The sequence below is a fragment of the Seriola aureovittata genome, chromosome 6 (assembly GCF_021018895.1).
Source record: "Seriola aureovittata isolate HTS-2021-v1 ecotype China chromosome 6, ASM2101889v1, whole genome shotgun sequence".
NCBI classification, from domain to species: domain Eukaryota; kingdom Metazoa; phylum Chordata; class Actinopteri; order Carangiformes; family Carangidae; genus Seriola; species Seriola aureovittata.
The window spans coordinates 3,557,194-3,583,254 of NC_079369.1; the positions used below are offsets into that span (position 1 = coordinate 3,557,194).

Below are 26,061 nucleotides of genomic sequence, written 5' to 3' on the forward strand. Positions count from 1 at the left end.
GGTACTAAAAGGAATTTTGGAAAACTATCTATTTGATCTGATGAAGCCTCATATCAACTTTTACACAGGATGAAGACTGTGAGGCGCGTTAGGAAGGGTCCGTCTGAACAGGTGGGATGATTATAAGTGGTCAAATGCAAACGCGGGCATGAACGTGTTGTTAAAAAGGCAGTTTACAAAAAGTGCAAAGCTGTAGATGATGAGAGTGCATCGTTCAGCTGATGGTTACCAGCTTGCGGAACATAAAGAAACACGTCTGATTGGTGGAACAGAAAAACAGAGGAGATATTAAACGTGTCCTGTGGCGAACGATTATCTGTAAATGTTGCTATCGCTAGTTTCCTTACTGCCAGCTCATCGTTGTGCGTTTAAGCTTCACACCTGTTGCCAAAAACAAGAAGGGGGTGGGGTGGGGGGTAGTGACAAAGATGCCGGTGGTCTAGTGCGACATCTAGTGGCAGTGAATATCATGTACCTAACCTTTAATATACATATAGTCTGTGTATGAGTGATTGGACCTAGTGGTTGCTCTGTGTTGTTAGGTTCTTTTTTAATTGTGTGTCATTACAAGAAACAAAGATCAATAAAATAAATAATAAAAAACACAAGAAACAGAGGATAATGTGACGCTGCACAGACGGATACTGTATTGAACGAGTTTTAAACACCATATTGGGTTCAAATCAAAACATGGTCCAAGGATTTAAAAATCTTCCTGTGAGAATCAAACCGAAGTTTGATGGTGGACAGAAGTAAGACTGAGATGTGTATTATGGGCTTTGTTCCAGATCTTGTTTACTTGTCCTGTTTACATTCACATCTAAGTCTAAAAAGAGTGTGAGCACAGAAATGTAGGCCGTCTTATTGTTTCCCACATCGAATATATTAACAGATGTGAAAATCAATACCAGAACGAGTGAGGAGCCCAGACAGCCTGAGGGTCCTGTTCAGCTACTGGTGAAAATTACAGCTGAAATCGGTCTCGGCTGCATTTGATATAAACACGTGCACTTCTGCGTTGTGAATTATCCCATAGAGGAAACATTGAGCAAATTTACTCCCTAGATTTAATCACAACAATTAAATTCTGCTCTGTGTATGTTTTGTTTTTTATATCTCATAAGACAGGGGAAAGTTTCTCCCTCTCAATAACTGTGTGATATTTCAGTTATTCTGCAGTTATGCTTCTTCCTGAAATAATAAAATGTCAGGATTTAGTTTTGTGTGTGTGTGTGTGTGTGGGGGGGGTGAAAGTGCTGCAGCACCTGACAAATCGCCCACAGGTGGAGCAGCGACAGCAGCAGATATGAGGTGCCAGTTAGGAGAGTTGTATGCAGCAGCACTACAGGCTGACTGATGGTTGGACACTCAGACTCCTGTCACTGGTTTAAATGAGCACATCTTCTGACCCACCGCAGACAAAACTGCAGGTACCCACTGTCTGACTGACCCCCCCCCCCCCCCCCCCGGTGCACTCGTCAGGCACCAGCGCCGCAAAACAGTTAGCAAGAGTGTCACACTGAAAAACATAATTGGACCGGTAGCTGACACGTATTTAACTGAGTGTCACGATACAGAGTTCAGTCCTGGAACTCTTAATTTGGAAGCTAGCGGAGAACGATGCTATCACATCCGGATTAAAATGCTTCCTCTGAGCTCAGGCTATTTGCATATTATTACTGAAATAGGTTTTTCAAAACAGTTTCATGACATGTAAATTGGTCAAAGGATACTCCCTTCTTTGCTCGTCTCTTGCATACTTTCCATCCCTGGAAGAGCAGCTGCCACGCGCCGAAACAGCTGGAAAGACAGAAACAGAAGGAGGACATTTCATATTTCCTGCAAAACAACATGTCAAAAGTCTGCTGCAGTGTTTTGGGATCAGCCTTTTCCTAATTTCTATGCAGCCATTTATTACTATTCGTTTTTATTAGCATATTAAGCACGTGGTTGTCAAAGTGAAATCATTAATGAAGCCTACTGCAGTTGTGACACCAGACTGATTTAAAAAGCAGCTGCTCTGCATTACTACACCATAACAATGTGACTAACAAAAATAAAAGCGTGTGTCCATTACTGTGACTGCCAGACCGAGAACAAGTGTCAGCTCTCTGATGTTCATTTTCATATGGTCTGGGAATGAACACAAACAACTGCGACACAAGTTCATCCACTGTTTTAGTTCAGTTATCACAGAAAAAGAAGAAATTACAGCTTTAGTAAGAAAAAATAAAGGATAACATTCAAATCAAAAGTTATAATTATGTCCTTCCATTATTACACTTACCATCTGTAACTACAGGATGTTTATATTTTTGTATATTTCACACTTTTATTGTAAATATTTGATTTTATTGTTTAAATTATCAATGTATATTTAAGCTGTATCTGACCTGCAGTACTTTTTATCTTTGTTTATATTTCTTTTCTTCTTACTATGTTGGTTGTTATGCACCAAAACAATATCAGTTCTCATAGATGATCAGTAAATTGATGCCTAAAAGCTTGAATCTGCCGATACAGTATCTGAGCGATGACGCAGCTGAACAGAGTGAACACTGCAGCGTTTGGAGGCAGGACTGTGACAGTGCGCCACTCTGGCATTTTGTTCTTAGCACTCACAGTCCTGGAGTGAGGTGATGAATAGCCTCCTCTGTCTGTGCTGCTATGGGGCGAGAGGGAGAGACGCCCCGGCAGCAACACCATTCGCTGATGGACACAATACAGTTTGCTTTCATCTCACGACTTATTAGGTTAACAGACGGTCGTTGTTCTTGACAACAAACATCTGTTTTGAGACAAATCACCGTTGCTGATCCACGCTTCTCTTTGCGTTTGCAATCCCCCCAAATATTTCTAAACATCAGCGTATACTGAGTAAAGTAAATAAATACATGTAGATTTCAGTCTTAGTGAGATGCTGGTAGTGGCAGCTTGGACTACAAGTTGTATTTAGTACGTAAAACAAGAGACCATCAAAAGGCACCCTGTGGAGTTTTTGACCACTAGTAGTGATGTGGAGCAATATGTTTGCATCTCCTGCAAGACACGATTCATAACCACCAGCTTCTTGCTATACCGCCAATGCACAGCTGGTGGCAGTAATGTGCCAAAAAAAAACGTAGCAATGCACCAGGAAAGACAGTGAAGAAGAAGGGAAGAGGCATTGTGGGAAAGAAGTAGTTTGTAGAGTGTGTTTCGGTGAGAAACAGTGAATGAAATCATAAAAGACCACAGGATACCTTTAAACTGCCTCACATCCTGTCATAATAACTATGATGTAATGATCATTACTAGATGTTAAAGAGGTCAAAAGTGATCTAATCCACACATTAATGTAGAAATATTAATTACAGCACTCACGTCTCAAAGTCAAATATGTGCCAGTAGAGAGAAAGCTAACATTAAGCAGTTTCAACAACATCTGTTTACTTCATTAACATGCAGATATATGCAGCATGAGGTGCAAACTAGATTGAATTGCAGTTTAACGTCACATCGCCTGATCTATAAGAGACACCTGCGGCTTCTTCATTAAACACTCGTGAAGCATCTCTGAACTCACTCACCTGTTTGACGTTGTAACCCGTCTTGGCGCTCGTCTCTATGAACATGACACTCAGCTCCTTAGCCCTCTGTTCACCTTCCTCAATTGTGATTTGCCTGTAAATGGAGGGGCATGATCATCAGAGCACTGCAGATTAATGCATGAGAGGTAATTATACAGTGTTTACAGTCTGAGGACACACACACAAAAAAAAACAAAAAAACAGAGGCTGCTTTTCTCATATTAACATTTAACAAAGACGAGTAGATACGACACAAGACTCACAGCGAGGCTACTACAGCTCCAGTTATTCTGGGCTAGTGAGGATACACCAGAGTTAATTTGCTAATGACTGAGAATGATTAATTACATCGCCCTGCAAGAAATTAATAACAGCCAATTTGAATTAGATTTTAATGAATCTGGCGGTGATTGTTTGGCTCTTGCTGTGAAACGGAGACTGTGTCAGGTGTCCATTAACACAAAAGGAGAGATCAGTGCGGTACTGCTGACTCCGCAGCACACTCCGCCAGCAGGTTCGTTAAGACGACGGGCTTAAATCAACCTGCCACTGCTCTTCTGGGATAAAAGCCATGACGTAACGAGCCTGTTGTCTTTGTTCCTCTCGACACAAAAGGAATCTCAGCTGTGTACTAACTCAAAAATACCACTTCTTTACTTCTTGTTCTTTTCTCAACTTGACCTGAAGAGGTTGTAACACCTGACTAAACACGGCAACATCGAAGTCAAGAGCAAGTTACGCTGCTGTGCAAAAGCCTTAACCACAGTGACATTACACTTATTTACACTTAAATAACTCTCCCTGTGTATCACAGCACAGAAGAAAAGGGAAATTCAGTCTTTGTGAGGTAGGAAAAGAGGTTTCTGCAGCGAGAACAGAAAAAACACTGCACTGGAGATGTATTTACATAATAACACCACCTGACAAGAGTTGCAACAGTGCCTCTGTGGCTATTTCTGGAGGCAAGCGTCTCAGTCCCAACTTAAACAACACCGAGGCTTATTCATCATCAGACAGGCAGTTGGCAAGAAAATTGCATAATAGGTGCGCAAGATGTGGCATCCTAGCAACATTCATGCACGCTCGCAGAGCTTTTGTAGTTTCAGAGCAGCTCAGTCATGAAATATGTGACATCGTCTCTCATTTAAAGCCACTGGTGATTTCTTCAAGCAAATCTGTAAATGATGTAAAAAGAGTTGTACAGGTACTATCCAAAATCATTAAGAACTCAAGCATAACAAAGATGACAAGAGACTGATTTGCTCATTTTTGTTTAGCAACCAACCTGACGACTATTCTTTATTTTCTATTTACAAACTAATTTAAACCAGCTGGTGATCATAACGCAGGATTTAGGAACTAAAGCGTCAGGTATTTCTCTCAGGAAGTACAGCAGACCAAAACAAGGCCAAAACGAAGAGTATTGCACTTACATTTACAGGAGGCTAATAAAACAATTGAGCCAATCAAATACAATCAAATAAATGCTCATGTTGCTCTGGTTCTGCAGGACATGTAAATAGACAACTGTTTGCTGATATCTTCACCGTTACATTATAAAGTGATAATATGTCAGCGTTGTGTGTGCAGCTTGTTGCACTGCCCCCTGGCGGCCGGAAATCACTTCATGCAGGTTTGACATAAGCTTCAACACAGTAGTATTAATTGCATGGATAGTGTATTATCTGTTTTTCTACCTTATGTACGAAAAGCATGACAATAAAAACTATATTAGCTTTTAAAAATGGCTTCACACCAAAGTATCGTAGTAGCAGTGTAGAAGAAAAGCTGAGAACGGCTGCACAAAGAACTCAATTAATGCTCTGACTTAACAAGTACAGTTTAAAAAAAAAAATCCCTGAGCTACTTCCTGTCAGTGTGCAGCACACCAGGCTCCACTTTTTTGATGCTGCCTGGCGTACAATGCACACTACATTTCCTTTATGCAGAGGAGCTCCAGGGGCTCCATAGGACTTTAACTGTGCGTACTTTAATTCCTCCAAGCACCGAGCGTTGTGAGAAAACTCCCACACACACACGAATGAACAAAGCAACAGACACAAAGAAAACCCGGCTAACATACATATAGAATCATAATATTCGTCTCCTTGTAAATCGGTTTAAAAGAGAATAAAAATGCTGCATATAATAAACACCTTAATCAGAATAAAGAGGCACAAAGCAATTAAAACTTCAATGGATCGGTTGCAGAGGGGAAGTTTAAACCTTTTCATAAACCAATCAAAAGAAGAACTGTACCATGTAAACGGTTTAAACTGATTACTTTTCTAGATGCGATGCACATACATTTCTTCTCAAATTCTTGCACGTGTCACACAGGTGTTTCAATTGAATGCATCAGTGCATGTAAACACCTGAATGTATTATAATCACATCCCACTTAAAATTAGTCCTCACGAGCACCTGAAAATCGAACCGCACCTCTTCACAGTAACGTAACACACATGTGCGTCAGTGCGGATACGGTGAAAGACAACGTGAACAAAAATGCATCACTGACTTATTTTCAGGTTTTTTTTTTTTTTTTTTTTTTAAGGCCCAGCTACAAAACCAGACACATGGAAACTGAGAGGAACACACTGCATCACCTCTGCTGCAGAAAACATCTTCTCCCACATGTCGAGATATTTCAGGAATTTCAACCCACCTTTCAGTGTCAGCCACTTTATGCAGAGTGGCGTTAGATCATGTGCCAAGTCATATTTCTACACGTGTCGTATATAATCCAAATAAAATATATCAGATACAATTTATCAGCTGAAATCATCCATTGTTACTCAAAGTCCCTCGGGCAGTGGGCACACACACACACACACACACACACACACACAGAACCAATAGTGACAGGAGCATTTATCATCTCACATCAAACCACGTCTGCATGAGGAGAGTCACTGTGATTAACCTCAATTTCCTTGTAAACATGAAAAAAGGTAAATAAATAAATAAAAATGTATAAAAAATAAAATGATTCATAAGCTTCAGAATGATTGGTCAAGACCATGTAGGTGGAAAGTGAAGCACTGATGAGCTGCGGGGTGCTGTAATTTAAAAAGCAATAAAATGCCAGTTTAATTTTTCTGCAATGATTTGTGCAAAAACCTATAAGACTCTTACTCACAGCAGCGAGGCTGATTTACCTCTCGTAAGAAGCAAATTAGGAGAGGATGCTGAGGTCATGTTAATGCAGTAAAAGGCTTTTGCTTCTGAACCATGGATCATTCACTGGGGCTTTAACTTGCAGGTCCCTTTAAGACCCAACATAATTGGCAGTTAAGACAAATTATCCATAAATTAAAGGGAAATCAATCATTTTCAGCACTCTTTCGATGGAGGCCCACACCGTCAATATAATTTAACTTAGCACCCCACCCTGTTCTGTAGTTTATATGACAGCTCAGATGACAAAATGCAATCAGACAAAGAGCAACTTGCATTCCGGCTCCTAACCAGCTAACTTAAAGTGCATTGTTCAGTCTTTATTCTGTATATGCATATACTTGCTTGGCCATGCCTGGTCTTACTGTGTGTATATACTGTGTATATATATATATATATATATATATATATATATATATATATATATATATATATATATATATATATATGTATATATGCAATCTCTCTGTGGCCTGAATCCAGAGCTTCTGTCTTCTGCCTGCTGTTATGGCAGCCATGAAGTTTTATTGGCAGATCCAGTGAGATACAGCCTGGAAACTGCCATCACCAGCAGTTTTCCTGCTTTCCCCTCAGTCAGTTACATGTTGGATCTAAAATATGAGTATGCCAATGGGAATTTTATTTCTGCAGCGCCAAGTACATCCTCGACACGTTAACAATGCTGTAAATGTTATCGTTACCACATGGGCATATAATGCTTGCCACAACAATGTGTGAACAATTTGTGCGTGATTACTCACCACATAAAATGTTATGAGGGAACGGTATTTGTGAAAATGCTCACCTGAACAATTTATCTAAACATGCAGTGTGGTTGCATATTTGACAGGGGAAGAGAGAAGGAAAATAAACAGGAAGTAGTCTGATTCTACACTGGACATCACCTTACCACAAACTCACAGACAGTTTCTAAAATAAATTGCACTAAAAATGGTCAACTACACCAGAAAGTTGATGGTCAGCTGTTTAAGTGTGGACTTGTGAACCGTCTCCATTGAAGAAGGAGACCGGGAAACAGAGCAGCATCAACAACAAATGAAAGGATGTCCCAGAGGCTTGTTGTTACTTACAGACGGTGGACCAGAAACAATACAGAAGAAAGATGAATTAATGCACCAGATGAGCCGTTTGTCAACCTCCAACTTCACAAATATTGAGAATTTAATCAGGTTTCTATTTTACTAAATAATTTTACTGCCTCCAGTGTCCTTTGTTAAAAGACTTCAGAAAAGCACTATACAAATAAAGTTATTATCGATATTATTGCTCAGCATGGCATGCATTTTTCTGGAGAACTGTAGAGTTGATCACTGTGGGTAAGTTTAATTTTCAGGGGACATAACAGATACATAAATTTGTGCTTCGCAAGAAAGAAAAGAAGCAGTTACATAAAAACACTTGAGAGTTTACAGCCATGCTAGCAGCCTGAGGCTGCACTTAAGCACTGTGGTGCTTGAAGCTAAATGCTAAAGTTGGCATGCTAACATGCTCACAGTGACAATGCTAACACTTTAAAGTTTTGATGCTTATGTTCACTAACTTAGTTTATATTACTTGGTTTATTTTAACGTGTTAGCATGCTAATATTTGCTAGTTGATGTTCTGTGGTTCACCAACCACCAACCAAGAGATACAGTATCTCTTGTAACAGAGATGATTTAATTAAAATAAAAAGAAATACACTATTGAAAATTCAGTATAACTATGTTGGTGAAATGCATAAATGTAAAGTGGATTAGCCTGATTTCTTCTGAAGAATGTCAGGAAAAAGGACATTTACATGAAAAAAGGGAGCAACTTTGGAAAAGATTTCCCAGGGTGTTGGAGGGGAAAAGAAAGATTTTGTAAAGTAAGTATCGTTCATATACTTTAGCACCAGGACATAAGACATTTTATGCTTTACTTCTGATTTTATTTTGTGCTATTCTTACACTATTGTGTATCTCTGCTTCATGTCATTTCATTATTATGCTGTTCCTCTAGGAATTCCCTTATGTCTATAAAATATTTAATATATAATGTACACAGATTTTTCAAGTGTCACCAGGGAATAAATCAATGAATAATTTCTCCAAGCAAGGAATAATTTTCTCATTTCAAGGCAAGTGGTCTGTTCCAATAAAAGGCTGCTGAGTCACCTCATGTCCCAATTTAATCACTACAACAACACTAAATATGAGCAGTTAAGCTAATGAGTGTATTAATTAAGATTAAGCACAATATTACAAAATATTTGCCATGACGACAGAAGGAAACGCTGGCTAAAAGGCGAAAAAAGGGGTTCAAATAGTGAAGTTAGAGGCGTGGGTTACCTCTTATCTGCCAGGTCTGTTTTATTGCCGACTAGCATAATTATGACATCACTTCCTCTCTCTGTTCTCACATCGTCGATCCATTTTGACGTCTGCTGGAATGAGTTAACATCTGTTGAGGGAGGGAAGAAGCAAAGCGCAGTCGAATTAAAAATCTATTTGTACAATTTCAATGACAGTCAATACACCGACACTCCTACCGTTGGCGCTCTGAACAAAACCATTAACATTAACATCATCTCGGTTTTTAAACAGTGATACGATTGGTGTTTTTAAAACAGCTGGTGATAAATAATGAGAAATCAGTTGATATGAAACTATTAAGATGAAGATACAGAAAAAAGATGGCACATTATAATAAAATATCTCACATATCTTGACCTTAAGACAAGAGTTCATGGATAGACGATATGTAAAATCCACACAGTACTGGAATTACACAATAAATCCAGGAAATACGGTTTATTACCAGCTATCCCTTTGACCTTGCCAAGTTCATTGAGCATGCAGCCTTGCTGGCATGCAGACTAAGGGTCGTATCGTATTGTTGGACTGGGACTTTGAGGAGACATATGCCGCGTTTCAAGGTGAAAAAGAGAACGTGGTTATGGTGGGCGGTACCCCATGTTTTTACATAAAATTAGGAATAAAATTCATCTCCTGAAGGCAGCAATGTTACAATAAGTGTCTTAGTCTTTGCACTTTTATAGCAGATAAGTAATATTTCACAGTTGGTGTGTGTGTGCAATTATTAACATACACCAACTGCAACATTACGTATCTGCTATTTATTTGCTATATTTAAATATCTGATTGTACATATTATATCATTAATCTTTTTTTTTTTTTTAAGTATTTGATATCAAAATTTTGCGGTTTCACTTTGCTGCTGTAACACTGCAAATACGCCCATTGTCGGATTAATAAAGGACTAACTCATTTTATCTTTTAAACTAATGAATAGAAGCAAAGTCACGAATGCTTTCCTACTGCGAAGCACAATATAACAACTTGGTGATTAATTCAGGATAGACAGAAAAAACTGTTCTCTCTGAAAAGGAGTCATTTACAAACCACAAGCAAACTACACCAGAGGCTGAAACTGGTGCTTTTCAAGAAATAGTTGCAAAGCAGTGACCCTTCAAATCCCCTTGACTTTCCCTTAAAAGAAACCCACCAAAGTGGTTCTTGTCCTCAATGGACAGAGAGAGGGAGATAAAATAAGATTTAACCAACACAGTTCTGTTATGTGGTTACTGGTTCTAAGGGAGAATTTCAGAAGGTGGGAGGTTAATGTGATTCATCTGATCTCATCTGATTGCTCAGTGGATCCAATTTGGGAAATATTAAAGTGATATTTGATATTTATGAAATCTGATCTTAGATCTCTCATCTCAGGGAAATCCATCTGACACACTTTAACAAGAGAGAGAGAGAGAGAGAGAGACATTAGCTCTGGCCACACTCCTTGACACTAAAATGTAAACAAACAAACAATATTTGAAGGTATAACAGTCACTTAATGGGTAAATTCAGCAGACTTTTTGAAAGACACTGACTTGTAATGTCGTAGACCACCACAGCTACAGTGGAGTCCCGTATATAACTGGGAATGAGGCTCCTGAAGCGCTCTTGTCCCGCTGTGTCCCAGAGCTGCAACCTCACCTGGGGTTGAGAGAGAGAAAGCTGAGGAGGCTGAGATTATTCAGATAGTCAGAGAGCCTGGAAACAGTAGGCTCCCTCCAGACACACAGGCTTACACAACACACACACACACACACACACACACACAAACAGGCATTATTCATATGAGTGGACTCCTCACGATGACACTTCCAAGGTTGCACTGCTGTATGAAAGATTCCCCAGGAAAAACAGACATGCAGACATGTTTGATTGTATTCATCTACATGTCACGAGCTAGAGAGATTTCATGCTGCTCATCACTACTGCTGGGTAAAGTTTGATTTCATGCAGGTCAGGACATCACTGTGAAGATGAACAACAGAACGTGTTCTCTCTGAGATACTGCACTGCAGACACATAAACATTATTTTGTGGAGTTACAGCTGTAAGTGAGAGTCTTACCGTTCGATCCTCCAAGTACATGGTTTTCGACAGGAAGTCAATTCCAATTGTGGCCTAGTTTAGGGAAAGAAGATATTCATGCGTCAACATCACTTTAAATTAAGGTAGAATTATATATTTTTTTAAAACTTATATTGTATTGACAGATATTGTGATTGCATTTTTTCTGAGAAATTTTTTGCATTTCATTTGCACTTAAAAAAAGAAGTTATAATAATGTTCTGTCTGAAGGATATGATTTGTAGGCTGCAGCATCTCTGTAGCATCACAATGCTTCTTTTATAATGTTATGTTACAACACATTTGACCTTTATCAAAAACTTATATCAATTTTTACTTGGCCATATTAAAATTTAAATGATATTTTGATTAATTTGTACAGCCCTAGTGTAAATACCACAGCAGAGCATTTACCGGGGGAAATGAATAATGGGAATTAAAGAGACAAATGGTGAGGAGGAGGACAGATTACTGCAAGATCCATAGTTCACTGCAGCCCTGATCACATCACAGGGGAAATAAATCTCATGGAATAAATGCAATCCAATGCAATAGCGCTGTAAAAAGACACCTTTGTTAATGCAACTCTGTGCTTATTTTTGAGGCCCGAGGCTTTTGATGAATCATCAGATGGAGTCAGTTTTTAAACTGGAGCAGGTGACGGTACGTGAGCTGTTACTGTGCTTCAATTATCGCAACTACTATATTGTTTAAATATGTAGTTTGTGTATTTTATATGGTTTTTATACTGACACGGGCTTAAAGTCACTCCATATTACTCATTTTAAAATTGCAATCTAACCATTCCCTTGTTGTGCTGCAAGGCAGATGGCACTGTGTTCCCTCTTCAAGGGATTTTTCCTTTCTGCAGCCAAGCCTACAGCTCTCAGCTTTGCAGCCTGCCATGATATCATCAGGTGCTCTGGCTCGGACAAACCAAAACCTAGAAATGGAAGTTAAACTGCAGATCTGGGTTTGTTTGTTTTACTGGATTTTGAAGCCAGAACTGTTCAGTTTTGGACATGTAACAATGACGTTTCAGATCTCACAATTACAAAGATGGCTTCTTTTCAATAAACAATACACTGCCTTTTTAAAACATTAATATCATCATTATGAAATTCATTATAAACAGTTGCTATTCTATTAGTGTTTTGCAGACATGGACCATCTGTTTTAAATCTTCCTGATATTCTATTAGACAGCATGCACATTAAATAATTTAAGAACAAAAGATGCATTGTGGGAAACAGAAGAGTTTTGAATGAGAGACTTTCCTTGACAGCTGACCAAGGCAGATGTGGTTTGTGACCCTTTCATGTGGTGCATCCAGATGTTTGTGTTCTCAGTGTGTGTGTGTGAGGGGGCGGGGGTGTAAAGGGGTCGATGGTAGCTTGTGTAGGACTGACCCGGGATTATGCAGCAGTCCCCAGCTGTATGGTTATACCCTATGTGACCTTAGCCTGTAAACTCCAGCACCGGCCAGCTGGAGCCTCTACTGTAAATGGATGACAGGTCTGACAGGGAATTACTAGTCTGCAGACTAGAGGATGCAGCTTCCCTCCTGCACTTTTTTCTGAGACTGTGTATCATTTGCACCAAGACACATTTTATACACTTGTACCCCTCCTCTGATTTAGGCAAGTTGGTGTATCTGTTGTGTTTGTCTATATTAGGCTGGCAGTCCAGCAGGGTGCCCGCTGCCCACTTTGACAGAGCTGGGCATCAGCAGCTTGATCACGCACTCGTTTCCTTGGCGATGCCAGCTACCACAGTGAACTGACTCAGAGAGTCTGGCATGAAGACAGGACGTCATTTATACTCTTCGTTTACACTCAGTCAGATCAAGCGCAGTTAGGATGAAAGTAAACCTACTCAAAGAATTCAAATTATAAAGTGCTGGATACAAGATTATAGTCAATGAAATTAAAGTGTATTTTCTGGTTGTATCAGCATCAAAACAGACACTTATTTCACATATTTTATGTCGTACAGTCACCAAAATGACCTCTTCGGTTCAACTGAGAAAACATGTTTTGCTGATTTGCAGTTATATTATTGACATAGGAGCTTGAATGAAGTTGAAAGCTCAGAGATGTGGCAGAGGCTTTTCTTGGGGGCTGGCAGAGGTGCTGTGCCCAGTTTTAAATATAGAGTCCCACACAGACAGCTATAACATGAACAGATTAGATCATTAGAAATTATTAATATTTCTTTTAAATTTTTAACCAGCGCACATTGTAAGAAGACAGACCATGACTCTCGTGGCCATTCTGCTTCAAACACATCTGAGAGATTTCACTGATTTTACTTTATAAATGCATTTTTCACTTGAATACAGCCATCTTTAGATATTTTTTCATTCCATTACGGGGCAGGAAAGATACAGTACATTGGGTCTTTAGAGCTTTTAACAGGAAACAGCTGTGGGCTTGAAATGCTGAACCCAAATGCAGACAACAAAACGACAAACAGAAACTTCAAAGAGGGAAATGGGAGCAAACCTGGATTTAGTAGGACAACAGACGGACTGACAAAGACAAGGGGGAGCACAGAGACCAAATACACACCAGGGAGGCAAGGGTGATTGAACACAGGTGAAACACATTAGGGCGGGGCAGACAATCAACAAGGAGGGAAAAACGGAGACACAAAGATGGGAAGTAAAAACACAGTGCTACAAAATAAAAACAGGAAATTAATCATAAGTCCAAAAAAAAAAAGTGTCCATCAGGTCAAACCAAGACAGAGCTGCAAACTGACAAACAAAGCTGCATAACCCATACGCACTACTGCTGCCTGAGATCACTCCACAGGCCTTCATCATCTCAGAGATGCTTAGACAAGGTCATGAGTGTTGGTCTTGTGACCGAGCTTTAATCGCTGCACGTAATTAATGAACACAAGACTTTATATCTTGTCACGTTTTTGACGATTTTTTTTTTTTCTCCATTGTGGTGGTTTCTGCTTTTTATGTAAGCAGAGAATTTAAATATTTCTTCCACCACCACTGCTCCCATCAGGACTTTCAAGGTCCTCCATCTGGCAGGGACGCCGTTAAACCAACAGACCTTGAAGCACAGTGAGCATACTGGCATTTGCTCACAGTGCCGTATTTAACAGCAGTTTGTGAGCACACCAAATCTCATTCATTTGAAGTCTACTGCCAGCACAAGAGGAAATAGATCAGTATATAAATCACGCCTGCTTCTTCACACAGCAGGCAGTTACACCATGCTGGATTTGTAACCACTCTAATGGGTAGTGGCAGCGCAGTCATGATTAGTCTGTTTAATTCAGTACATTTTTACCCCGATACAACATTAACTTGGAGTTGGAAGTGGTAACACAAGAGCTGCAACAAATGATTATCTTCATTATTGATTATATATTGAGAGTTTTTGATAAATCATGTAGCATATAAAACAAAAAATCTGAAAAAAAATCCCACGCCTGCCACCATCACCGAGTCCAAGGTAACATCTTCAAATTAAAAACTTTATATTCAATTAACAATCACATAACAGAAAGATGCAAATCTAAATGCTATTTATGCTAGAAAATGACTTGATTGATTATCGACATAGTTGTTGATTCATTTTCCTATATATCAATTGTTTCATCTGTATCCTGTTTTCTGAAATAGTTCTAAATACTGGAGATAATGTGGAATATTATTTGCAAACTAAACCATTTTCAAGTGCAGTATACTGGAAAATTCAGCTGAAATACAAAGCTGATGACATTTAATGGGTCATCTTCTGCTTCAAGTGTGACATTTTGTACATTTCTGAAGTGTCCTAAAAGTCAGATTCACCGGTCGCTACGCTAAATATCTGAGTATTTGGGCAGCGCAGACAGATGCGGTCACAGCCTGGTGGCCAGGCTTGACTGACAGCTCCACCGCAGCTGACAAAAGCACTCTGCCTCTGGAGGCCTCTGAGCCCTTTAGCATGTGCTGCCAGGCAGTGAGGACGCCTGCCTGTGTCTCTCTCGGCTGGGTGGCTGCTTGATGGGACTCTGCTGCTTTAGAGGCAGCAAATCTGGCTCACCTCACTCACATCCTCCTGCTGACTAAAGCCACTACCATGCTCGGTTTCATCTTTCCGATGGCCCTGGTTCTCTAAATAGACTCCTATTCTTCCCTCTAAGGATTGAACTGGATCAGCTCAAATCTAAAAGCTGGACTTACATGAAAACAAACAAAAAAAAAAAACGTGGTGATCTGTGAGCCTGAATGACTCTCATGAATCTTCTCATCAAGACACGTCTCCCGCAGGCTCGCATTCATAGCATCTTTCCACCCTCGCTGGGCAAACCCAGCCTCCCCTCTGAGCGACAGCATAAACACTCAAACCGAGCAAATGCATGCAGAATTTTAATTAATACTCAAAAAGGTCTCTGGAGTTGAGCTAGAAAAAGACTGCAAAATCATTTACAGCCCTACCTGTCACTGCGCCAGGAAGGAAAAGACACAGGGAAGAAGGGGGAAACACACCCACCCACACCCACACCCACACACACACACACACAGGACAAAACACACACTGAGCTTTGTCTTTGATCTATAGCTACAAGGCAGAGGTTACGGCACCCATAACAAAATCATTGATCCACTATCTGTAAAATAAAAGCAATATGACTGTAAGAAGGGAATGACAAGGCTGTTTTTTGAACTCAATGGGGGATTTAAATGGTTTTGTTTTACACACAAATAAACTAATGATCTGATTTTCATACCCCTCCCTGGCTGCTGTTATCGTTTGTAGGCACAAGCCATTACAATAGTGTGAGGCAGAGGCTGACATTAAACAGCATATGGGAACATTATTAAATAAGCAGATGCTATCTGTCTGGCATCTGCTGCCTCCCCATGTAAAATGGGAGGTCACGGCTAAAAAAGTAAGGGTGAGGAGAGGCTCTCTGTGTCTTCAGACGGCCATTTGTCTATAGACAACCTTCCCCCCGCCCACTAAATGCTCCTCAGAATGCACTTAGTACCGAGTTTGACAGCTGTTGAGATTTTCGAAACCGTAATTTACCCAGCTGCATTCATGTTGGGAGTTAGAGCAGCGGCCTTGGAGTGAGACAGACTGCAGGCAACAACAGATGCCCACATGCACTCCAGGTAACGGTGCTGAGGAGGGTGCTACACTCATGCAGGAAATGATCGTGTCACATTTACTATCCATGCATTATAGGCATTATATAGTTGTAGGAGTTCCTGTTTGCAATGTACCCACGGACCTAGAGAAAACTATGACTGGATCATTTTCATACCAAAGAAAACTTAAAAACGTGAAGTTATCAGTAAAAGCAACAAAACATGAGCCACTCATGAAGATATTAATCACAAAAGTAAACAAACAAACAAACAATAAGAACGATAGCAGCATCAATAAAACATACACACAGAGGATCATAGGAAGGCCAGACTATAAAAGTGTGTTTTAAAAAGAGATTTAAATGAAGAGATAGATTTAACCATCCTAATTTCCTCTGGGAGATTGTTCCGAAGTCTGGGGTCCCTGATGGGAAATGCTCTGTCACCTTTGTTTTTCAGTCTGGATTTAGGGACCACCAGGTGAGCGGCATTACTGGACCTCAGGGCCTTGACGGCACATGGGGAGTTAGAAGGTCAGAACCATCCACGGCTTTAAAAGTGATAGGTGGGAATTTTTAAATCAAAAAACTAACAGGCAGACAGTGCAAAGAAGAAAGGACGGGTGCAAGCAGAAGTCAGCAGCTAAAACCAAAGTCATGACCTTTTAAGAAGGGCGGTTTCTGTACTGCGTGGACTCTATAAAGGCTGATCGGAAAAAGGTTCAAATATCAACTTTGGCTAAGAAAAGAAAGTTTGGAGAAAGGTCTAAAATTGTTAAAAATGTTTTGGGTTGAGTCTGGGTTTCTATTTGAAATAGCCAGACACAGTAATAAAGGGAGCTATTCAAAATGTTATGAATGTTATGAACAGATAAATTATGTTTAAAATTTCAAAACTTCTTAAAAAGATTTTTTTTAAAAAGTCAAAAAAGGGGAGAATGTCTAAAGGAATAAAGGAGGGGTTAATTTTGTTCAATAACACTCTGGCAAATGAGAGATTTTTGTAATAAAACAGTTTAAAAGCTCATTGCAGGTGTCATCGTCTAGAGACGGGACAGGGGGAGCATCACAAAGCACCTTGGGATTTGAAATATTCAATGAGATTGGAAAAGTTGGCATGTCTGAAGTTTTCAACCTCAGCGTTAAAGAGCTTCGGAGCCTTAAGGTCAGCATAGTGGCCGCGGAGCTTATAGAGGATTTCCACCGACGCTCTGCTTTCAGACATCTTTCCTTTTTTTGGAGTGCGAATGTCTTCATCTGGGACATGGGTTTAGTTTCTCTGGTCTTAAATGGAGCAATTTCATCAAGGATGGAACTGCAGATAATACTGAAATTTAATAGCTGCTCATCCACTGATAATAGCGGATCTAATTCACAGGGGTGTAGTGTTAAAAGCTTTACTAAAACTGTCGCCAGAGGCAGAATTAAAAACTCTAGACCTGTGTACTGTAACTGTTACAGAAGCTGCTAAAAGGAGGGAGGTAAATCCAAATTAAAATATATACAATAGTGATCAGAAATACAAAGATCAAAAACATAAAGTCAGACAATGTAAGAACATAAGATAAAAACAAGATCGAGAGTATGGCCCAGTCTGTGAGAAATTAAAAAACACAGTTAGAGGTGCAGCAGACATGAATGTTGAAATCACCTAGCATTATAAATCAGTTATATCTGGGCAGGATTATTGACAGGAACTGTCAGAATTCATCTATGAAGCCAAACGAGGATTGGAGTGGTCTATAAAGTAGGAAGCACAGACACAGGGTGTCTCCCTTAAATAAGAATGGAAGAGCAAATTGATACGAGAGAGATTTATATTATTAGAAAAGGCAGCTACCAATTCTCTTCTTCACAAAGATCTTGGTTGGTGAAATAATGAGCAGCCAGGAGGAGAGGCTTCCATTAGAGTGTCATTCAGGAAGGTTTTTCCAGGACCTAAATGCAGACTCGGAGGCTGGAACAGTTTGCGTACTTTAATGAAGAAATATTGCTCACAGGCAGATGAGCTGATAACCATGAAGACAAGTCGAAGAGAAGTCAGGCAAGTGAACAGGAAGAAAACAAAAGGCTTCTTCACACGAAGTGCACAAGGGTAAATTACCAGGAACAAAGCAAGAATATCTAGGAAAACGACCGGGGGAAAATAAACAAGAAGCACTTGGAAATACCAGGGAAACTCAACAGACAAACTGACAAAGACAACAGAGAGCGCTAAATACCCAAGGGTCGCTGGGATGATTGGACACAGGTGAAACACATTAGGGTGGGGCAGACGATCACAAAAGAAGGAAAAGAAAACAAAGACAGGAAGTGAAACCGCTGTGAGACACAGAAGGTAAATCATTTCCAAGTCCAACAGGAAATTAGAACCAAGAGTCCAAACAGAGAGTCGTGAAGGGGCAGGAGTAACATCTTCAGGTGGCATCCACGATTATCAGTTATCATAATAATGTCTGGCTTATTATGAAAATCATTACACGCAAATGATCTATTTAGCAGAGATCTTACATTGAGCAACCCTGCCTTGATTATATTTGGCACTTTGGGATTGGGCTGTGCAGGAGAAATAGGCCGGCAGAGAATGAGAATTAGATTAGATGGTGTGACCATACGGGGAGGGAGATGACTTGCTGAACACCTTATCCTTCTGTTACTGGTCGCAACAGGAATGGAACAGGAAGTGTGGAGAGGGTCGTGCTGAGTTGTGTCAGGGAGAATTAAAAGCTGTATAATGGGCAAAATTGGAAACTAGTTGTTTGGTTCTTTTCCTGTTTGAGCAGATGCAACGAGACGAGACTAGCAGTGAGCCTCCAGTTTCTCAAAGGAACAATAACGTCTGGAGCGGGTGAGTAAATCTCATTTAAAAGTGTCCCTCAGGCACCTCAGGAATAGTATCTGCACTTAAAAATTTAAAAGCTCAGTCAAAGAGGCTGGCTATTCTAGCCACCAGGCTACATACAAACCTGGCTAAGCTAGCAGCAGTTGGGAGACAACATTATCCAATTAACGTAATAGCAGAGTAAAGCTGAGTTATGGAAAGTCTCTTGTTTCTTCCAGCTCCTCCAATCTTTAACACTGTATACGTTATGTTGTGAAACTGGTCAAATATTTGCTAAATGCAGGTGTGAGGTGATCACAAGCAGTAGACACCAACTCCAACTAGGCAGCAGCTGATCACATACCGAGTAAAAACCTAGAAACTTCTTACAGCGAGAAAAACCTGTAAAAACAGCAATATGCTGTTTTACTGTGGCGGACTATTTGTTGGAAACCGCTGGAGAGTCCAGGAGGATACTGGTCAGAGACAGTGTTATCTATCTTCTTATCTGACTCTCAAACAGAAAGCAAACATGCATATTTCCCAAAGTGTCACAGTATTATTTTAATAAACTTCTATTCCTGGTGATAGAGCCAGTTTTAATTGCAAGTGATTATACTGTAGAGGGCAAGAAAGTCAACTTAGATGGAGCCGGTGAGGAAATAGGAGGCACAGCTTAGATCAACAGCTGAGGTGATCTTTAAAGACCACATTACATAATTTAAAGGCAAGGCCACATTAACATTTGATCTTAAGGGAATGAGGCTACAGGTCTGTAGTCTGAGGACCAGGAGGAAGAACATTATTAACTCTACTGGCCTTGCAGAGGGAATGCTGGCCAGTTTTATACCTGAAGGAAATCATTTCTCAGACTCACTGATGTTTTTAAATAAACTACTGCTCAAATTAAAATAGAGATTAAAAAAAAAAAAAAAAAGATACTGCACAGTGGATTAAGGTTTTAGTCAAACAGACATCATTCACTGCAAAAACAGTCTCATCTGTCCGACTGTATACATTATTTATATCACCCATTAAACAATAACCAAGTGCAATGTCACTTTTCACCACACTATGAGCTGCCAGTGTATCCTGTATTCCTTGTAGAGAAGAGTATTTTTCCACCAAACCTCCAGACAAACAATATGCAAATGCGATGTGAAACATGTCTGTCTCATTAAACAGCAATTAAATAGAAATATACGTTTTTATTAGCAAGCAAACTGCCTCTGAAATTAAAGCTGTAGAGCCATGTGGAATGTTTGAAGTCTTCCGGCTACAACTGCAACGATTTATCACTTAATCAGTTAGTCGATACAGAAAATTAATCGACAACAATTTTGATAATCGATCGAAAAGAAATACCAAACATTGACATGTGTTCCAGCCTCTAAATTGAAAGGATTTTGCTGTTGCTGAACTGATCTTTGGATTTTACACTGTTGGTGGACCAAAACATTTAATGACATCACCTTTAACTCTACAAAATTGTACAAATTTAATTAATGGAGTCAGATTAATTATCAGATTAATCAATAATGAAAATAATCATTAGCTGCAGCCTTACTTCTAGAAAGCACTTCTATAGTAGCTCCACTGAGTGATGGTTTGTGCACTTGAATTAGTTTTAAGTTTACCATCACTATTATCAGTAGATGATAAATTAAGTTGTATATCGTACTTGAAATTTAGCGAAAACAAAAGTTACCTCTTAGCTTTCCTTCACATTCAGTCGTCTTATACACTGATGGTATTACAGTGTTTCTAAGGCTAATCTGCTTATGTTTTGTCACACATTGCACAGGCTCATAATAATGTGCACTCCCTCAATAAAGAGCCTGGGTGAGCTAAAAGACACACACACACACACACACACACTGTACACAATATGATGAGAAAGGGCGGAATAGCTTTGTGAGGTTTATTTTTAATTCCTTTTTTATTACTATAGAAATAGATACTTTCTGCTTATAAAGCAGGTTTATTTAAAGGTCTTTTACGTGTCTGCAGATGCTTGCAAAGAGTACTGTAGCTGCATAAGCAATATTCTGTTTTTAGGATGACGAGCGAGATTAGGCTGCTGTGGAGAACAGGGTTAGAAATAGTCATCGCCCGAGGGCCCACGGTGCTCTTGATGTGGTTCGGTTCAAATGTGTCTGTTTTAATATCCATGTGGGCTTTAACTTCCATGTTTTACACACACACACACACACACACACACACACACACACACACACAAATAAATATTTTTTGTGAATTAATTTCCTTGATTAACATGCTAGTAACTAATTTTACCTGGGCCATATTCGTGTAGGTGGAGTTTATTAATTTCATGTATGTACAGTTGTATGTTTCACTATCAAATGAAAGGCAGACAGCACAGTGTGACTGATCAACAGAGACAAAATCGATAATTCGAGACAGAATATTCGCTCTGTGCCTGCAGCAGCACCTACCTGATATGTGTTGTCAAAGCTGTCATACATGAACCGTGTGATCAGAGACGTCTTTCCAACTGCAAGAGAAGAAAAAGACAGAATGTATTAAATGAGAGAAGAAGAGGCCTCGTCCTCTTGCATTCAGACACTCAATCAACCTAACAGCGGGATCGGTGGTTACGGGTTTCTGCTATGGCTGTCACTGCTGCCCAGGGAGCTCATTAGTGTGCCTGGGGGTGACCAGGAGGTCATGCAGTGGCATCAGGTTCAGATGTAATTACAGGGCTGCTGCAACCAGCATTATGAGTTCCCAAAACACCAACATTTCCCTTTTAATATATTAAATGGGGAGGATAGAGAGATGAGATCCCAAAGAGCGATAGGAAAGGTGAGGGAAAAGTCGACCACTCCAGCTGAAAACAGGCTCACCTGAGAGCTTTCGACAGGTTTTACTGACACTTACAGCCGTCTGTCATTTGCATAGGATGCCAAGCCAAAAAAGCGATGAATTAAGTCTAATAAAAATCTATCTGGTTGCTTTTAAAAGGCACTGGAAACCAATTTTCTCAATCATCTTCTTACTGGGGGTGATACGGTTTTACATGGAAATAAAGTTTTGGATAGCTCAGTATTTTATTTGAAGTGTTGATCCATGAGAAGGTATATTTGTGGTTTTAAGAACCAAAAACCAACTCATTTACATCTCCTCTCTCAGGCTTCTGTCTGGAGTTCTAGTAACAACAGGTCGGTGAGCCAATCAGACGAGAGGAAGCTCTGAGCCTTTCTTCTGATTGTCTGACTTTTTTGTGAGGGATCAAATAAAAATATAGCAGATTTCAAGTAAAACACTCAGAGAAACCAAATCCAGCAAGATTGCATGGTCCAGGTGGGCGGGGCTTGGGGTGTGGTTGAGAGCGATGACTGCTTTGTTGTGACATCACAAAGTTACAAAAGTCCTGACAGCTCATTTTAAGGCTCAGTTTCTGAATATAAGCTGAGTGCATTTCTCTGTGGACTGAGCGCTTTAAAACTTTCACAGTATTAATATAAAACCTAGACCTGCTTTATAATAAAAAAAACAAAGTCATGAAAATCACTTAATACAATATGGGACCTTTTAAGGTTGGAAGTTTTCAGACACTTTATCTTTTTCTTTTTACAAGTTCAATATCCGGAACAGATAATCTGCAGCACGGGTCTAAACATGGCAACTTTATGAGAGTAAATACAAATCTGTATTCCACCCTGAAGCAAAATAATATGTTTACCATGTTGAAAAAGAATTTTCAAGGGTTGCAGCGAGGTGCAATTATTGATAAGAATCAGCAATCCATGCTCATTTAGACACAATAATAATATCTCAATAATAATTTTTGAGCATTGTTTAGCTCCAACAATATTGATTGCCGTGATCAATGCCTGTGCATTGCAAATAATAAGTTATAGTAATCTTAGACTGCACACTCTCTATTTTTGTTGCAGTGCAGTGGAATAAGGGAAAATATGTATGTGGGCACAAAACTGCAATTCATTTATTCCAAGGAACACTAGCAATAATCAATATCAAGTTGTGGCGAAATAACTAGTGATTCATCCTACTCCTTAATGCCTCCTTAGTAAAATAAATATAGGACCAACTTGTATACAAAAGGTATGAGTTACTGTTCCACACTCTCTGTTGTTACAGTTGATACATAATGAGAAGATGACAAGTAATTTAAATGCAGATTTAGCCAAAGATTAAAAAGAAAGAAAATAAAATCTTGAGAGAAAAGGCGGACACAAACTAACAGGATCCAAAAGCCGTTGCTATTAATCTGGTAACTAAAATGTTAGATCCTGTGAACCTAAATGTACCCAGCCATTTTTCTCTGTGGAAAAATGATACTCGACTGACAAGGATCATTATCGAGGCATGTTATGGTATGTGACTGACAAATGACTGGAAAAATGTCACTTAATTTCATATCAATTCAATAATCAATCCATCATTTTAGTAGCATGTAGCATATTATACCAGAATTAATCACTTAAAGAAAAGAAGGCTGGTTAGACATGGTTGACTTATTGATAGATGATGTATATGGTTTGCAGATTTTTTTTTTTTTGTGATTTTATTAATGAGGAGGATTGAAGCAAAGCAAATGAGGAGGCCAGTAGGAATCAATCACATCCTCTTTGTATATCCATTTAGCATGAGTGCAGATGGTTGGCTGAGAGCCGCTGTCTTAGATCCCCCTAATTCCAGTGGAACACATCCAAAGTGCTACGGTTCGGTCCAATCAGCCGGTCCACACTTGACAGACTCTGCATATCGCTGACTACCACATTTCATCTTATTGACTCTTGACTAACAGACCTAAATTATCTATACGCCTGTGCAACATGCAGACATCTTTCTGTGCTGCTGTCATTCCAGATTTGTTGTTTTTTAATATTTATTTTCAATTCATTATTCATGTGGAAGAAATGCACTGAAACTGAGCACTTAAAATTTGCAGGCAGAGACTCACTCAGTAAACATAGTCTGCCTTAAATTCACAGCTCAACGAATGGGCACTCAGGTGCAATTGTTTACATAAAGAGTTTTAATCAGGCCGACTAATTACACGTATCCGTGCCCTCACTTGGTTTCCATATCTGCGAGGCAGGATCTGATGAGCAGCTACTGATTATGCTAATGACCACATGCTAATTTATTGATACATCATCTAGTTTACTCAGCTCCAGACCTGTCCTCCTTTTTTACTCGTGAATTTAACACATTTTACTTCTTCACTTGAAATTGAAATTAAAACTCCATCATGACTCATCTACTGAAATCAGATTGTGTGCGCATGGAGCCGTGGTAAAAGCAGTAATTGGCAATGTAAGCGTATGATGGGTGGTGTCTTATGTTTAATCAATTTTCACTTTTCCAAAAAACACGAGAGCAAAAGTGTAAGAAATGGATCAACAAGTGTGTTTATCTACTCTCAATAGCATGCCTGGCTAACTATTTACCTGCAGTGACCTAGTGCTACTTCCAGGGCCTAAAGTTAGTATGTCGTTAGCTAACTACATTCCTATGTGAGGTCACAGGTTACGTTAGATAAATCTCCATTCAGGATTGACACATGCACGGTAGTCCAACCAAATGCTTTATGAGATTTTAAGGTAACAGTATCCCCTCTGCCCTGCTCAGTAGTGGGTGTGTAGAAATTTAGCCAAGATGACTTTGCTAAAGTTAACTAAAAATCATACTAACAATAAAGCATGAGGCGAATCTTTGCATTGTATGTTCAAATAATTCATATATTGATAGCGAACACCTGAACAGTTTTATGTAATAAAGAAAGAACAGCCTGATATTAGGTTTTCCTCTTAAAAATACTGTATTCCAATACCAGGGTTAACTAGCTCTACCTTGCCATACAGCAACAATGAAACATGAAATACTTAAACAGTCAGAGTTTTCAACAAATTCACTCATTTCAGCTTTCAAAAATTTTGAGGCTTCTCACTCAAAATGAGAAGCCTGCTTTTGTCTACCTCTGTCCTTTTGAATTTCAGACTGTTGGTCAGACAAAAACAAGCAATTTGAAAACATCACCTTGAGTCCTTGTTAAATGTAATTAGGCCTTTTCTGCTACTTTCAGACACTAATTAATCAATGAGAATTATCAATAGCTGCAGCCTCTTCACATCAGTATGAGAGAGCAGAACATTAGGATGGAGAGTCTGATCCAACATCCTCGCTGCTGACTCATCGTCCTCGACCACTAAGCAACATGACACAGCACTCTCTGCTCCGCACAGTCACTGCTGAAAGCTTCAAAACTCAGGGACAGACAGCTCGTCCTTTTTTTCTTCCTCTAACTCAAGTAGTATCTGGGAGAGTGCAGTGCGAACAAAATATGAGGAGACACTGAAATTCCCTCTCAAGAGATGAATGGTCTGTCACCGCACTCTTTGATTTTGCTTGGATGTATTGTACATAACAGTATAATGATGGACATTGAATTACATGATAGCAACGTCAGACCAAAGCGCTACAGGGAAACAAAACACATCCTGATCCAACCTACAGGAGTCTCCTAATCTCATAAGGCTGAACTGAGTGTGTTATTTAATTTTCGTCAGTATCTTCAGATATAACTCCAGGTCTGTTGTGTGAATTTAATTACTGGGGTGGAAGCAGGAAGCTTACTTACATGGCTGCAATAATTTAGTGAATTTTCCGTTAGGCTAAAAAGAAGTGATTAACAAGGCAGATTTTCGATTACATTTCAGAATTAGCTCTGCTTTTCTGAGCATTTCCCCCTCATAAGCTTTTCATCCTCTCTGCCATTAACACTCAAAGCTATTTTAGAGATTATGATGGGATTCAAATGATTAGTAGCTTTAGTCAAACATAAAAGTAAAATCCAAACCAGCGGTACAGATAACATAGCAATAATCTCTTTTCATGCAGGTCGTAACGCAGGTGTGTTCTCGCAGGGCAGTGGGTTCACAGAGAAAACTGTAGCTTATTAATTTTCAAAAGGCAG

At 39.5% G+C, this 26,061-nt stretch overlaps 1 protein-coding gene across 2 annotated transcripts in view; it reads right to left on the reverse strand.

Annotated features, from left to right (window-relative positions):
* Window positions 1-26,061, reverse strand: part of rab6ba (RAB6B, member RAS oncogene family a) — a 49,993-nt gene that overhangs the window by 5,884 nt on the left and 18,048 nt on the right. Inside the window, exons 2-7 of one of the 2 annotated variants that reach the window (XM_056378665.1) lie at window positions 21,551-21,609; window positions 11,171-11,224; window positions 10,642-10,768; window positions 9,083-9,194; window positions 3,570-3,663; window positions 1,734-1,800 (exon numbers count right to left, since the gene is read on the reverse strand). In XM_056378665.1, the coding sequence (XP_056234640.1) occupies window positions 1,734-1,800; window positions 3,570-3,663; window positions 9,083-9,194; window positions 10,642-10,768; window positions 11,171-11,224; window positions 21,551-21,609 (513 nt within the window). The remainder of the gene's footprint in view (window positions 1-1,733; window positions 1,801-3,569; window positions 3,664-9,082; window positions 9,195-10,641; window positions 10,769-11,170; window positions 11,225-21,550; window positions 21,610-26,061) is intronic. The other variant, XM_056378666.1, reaches the window with a different exon arrangement.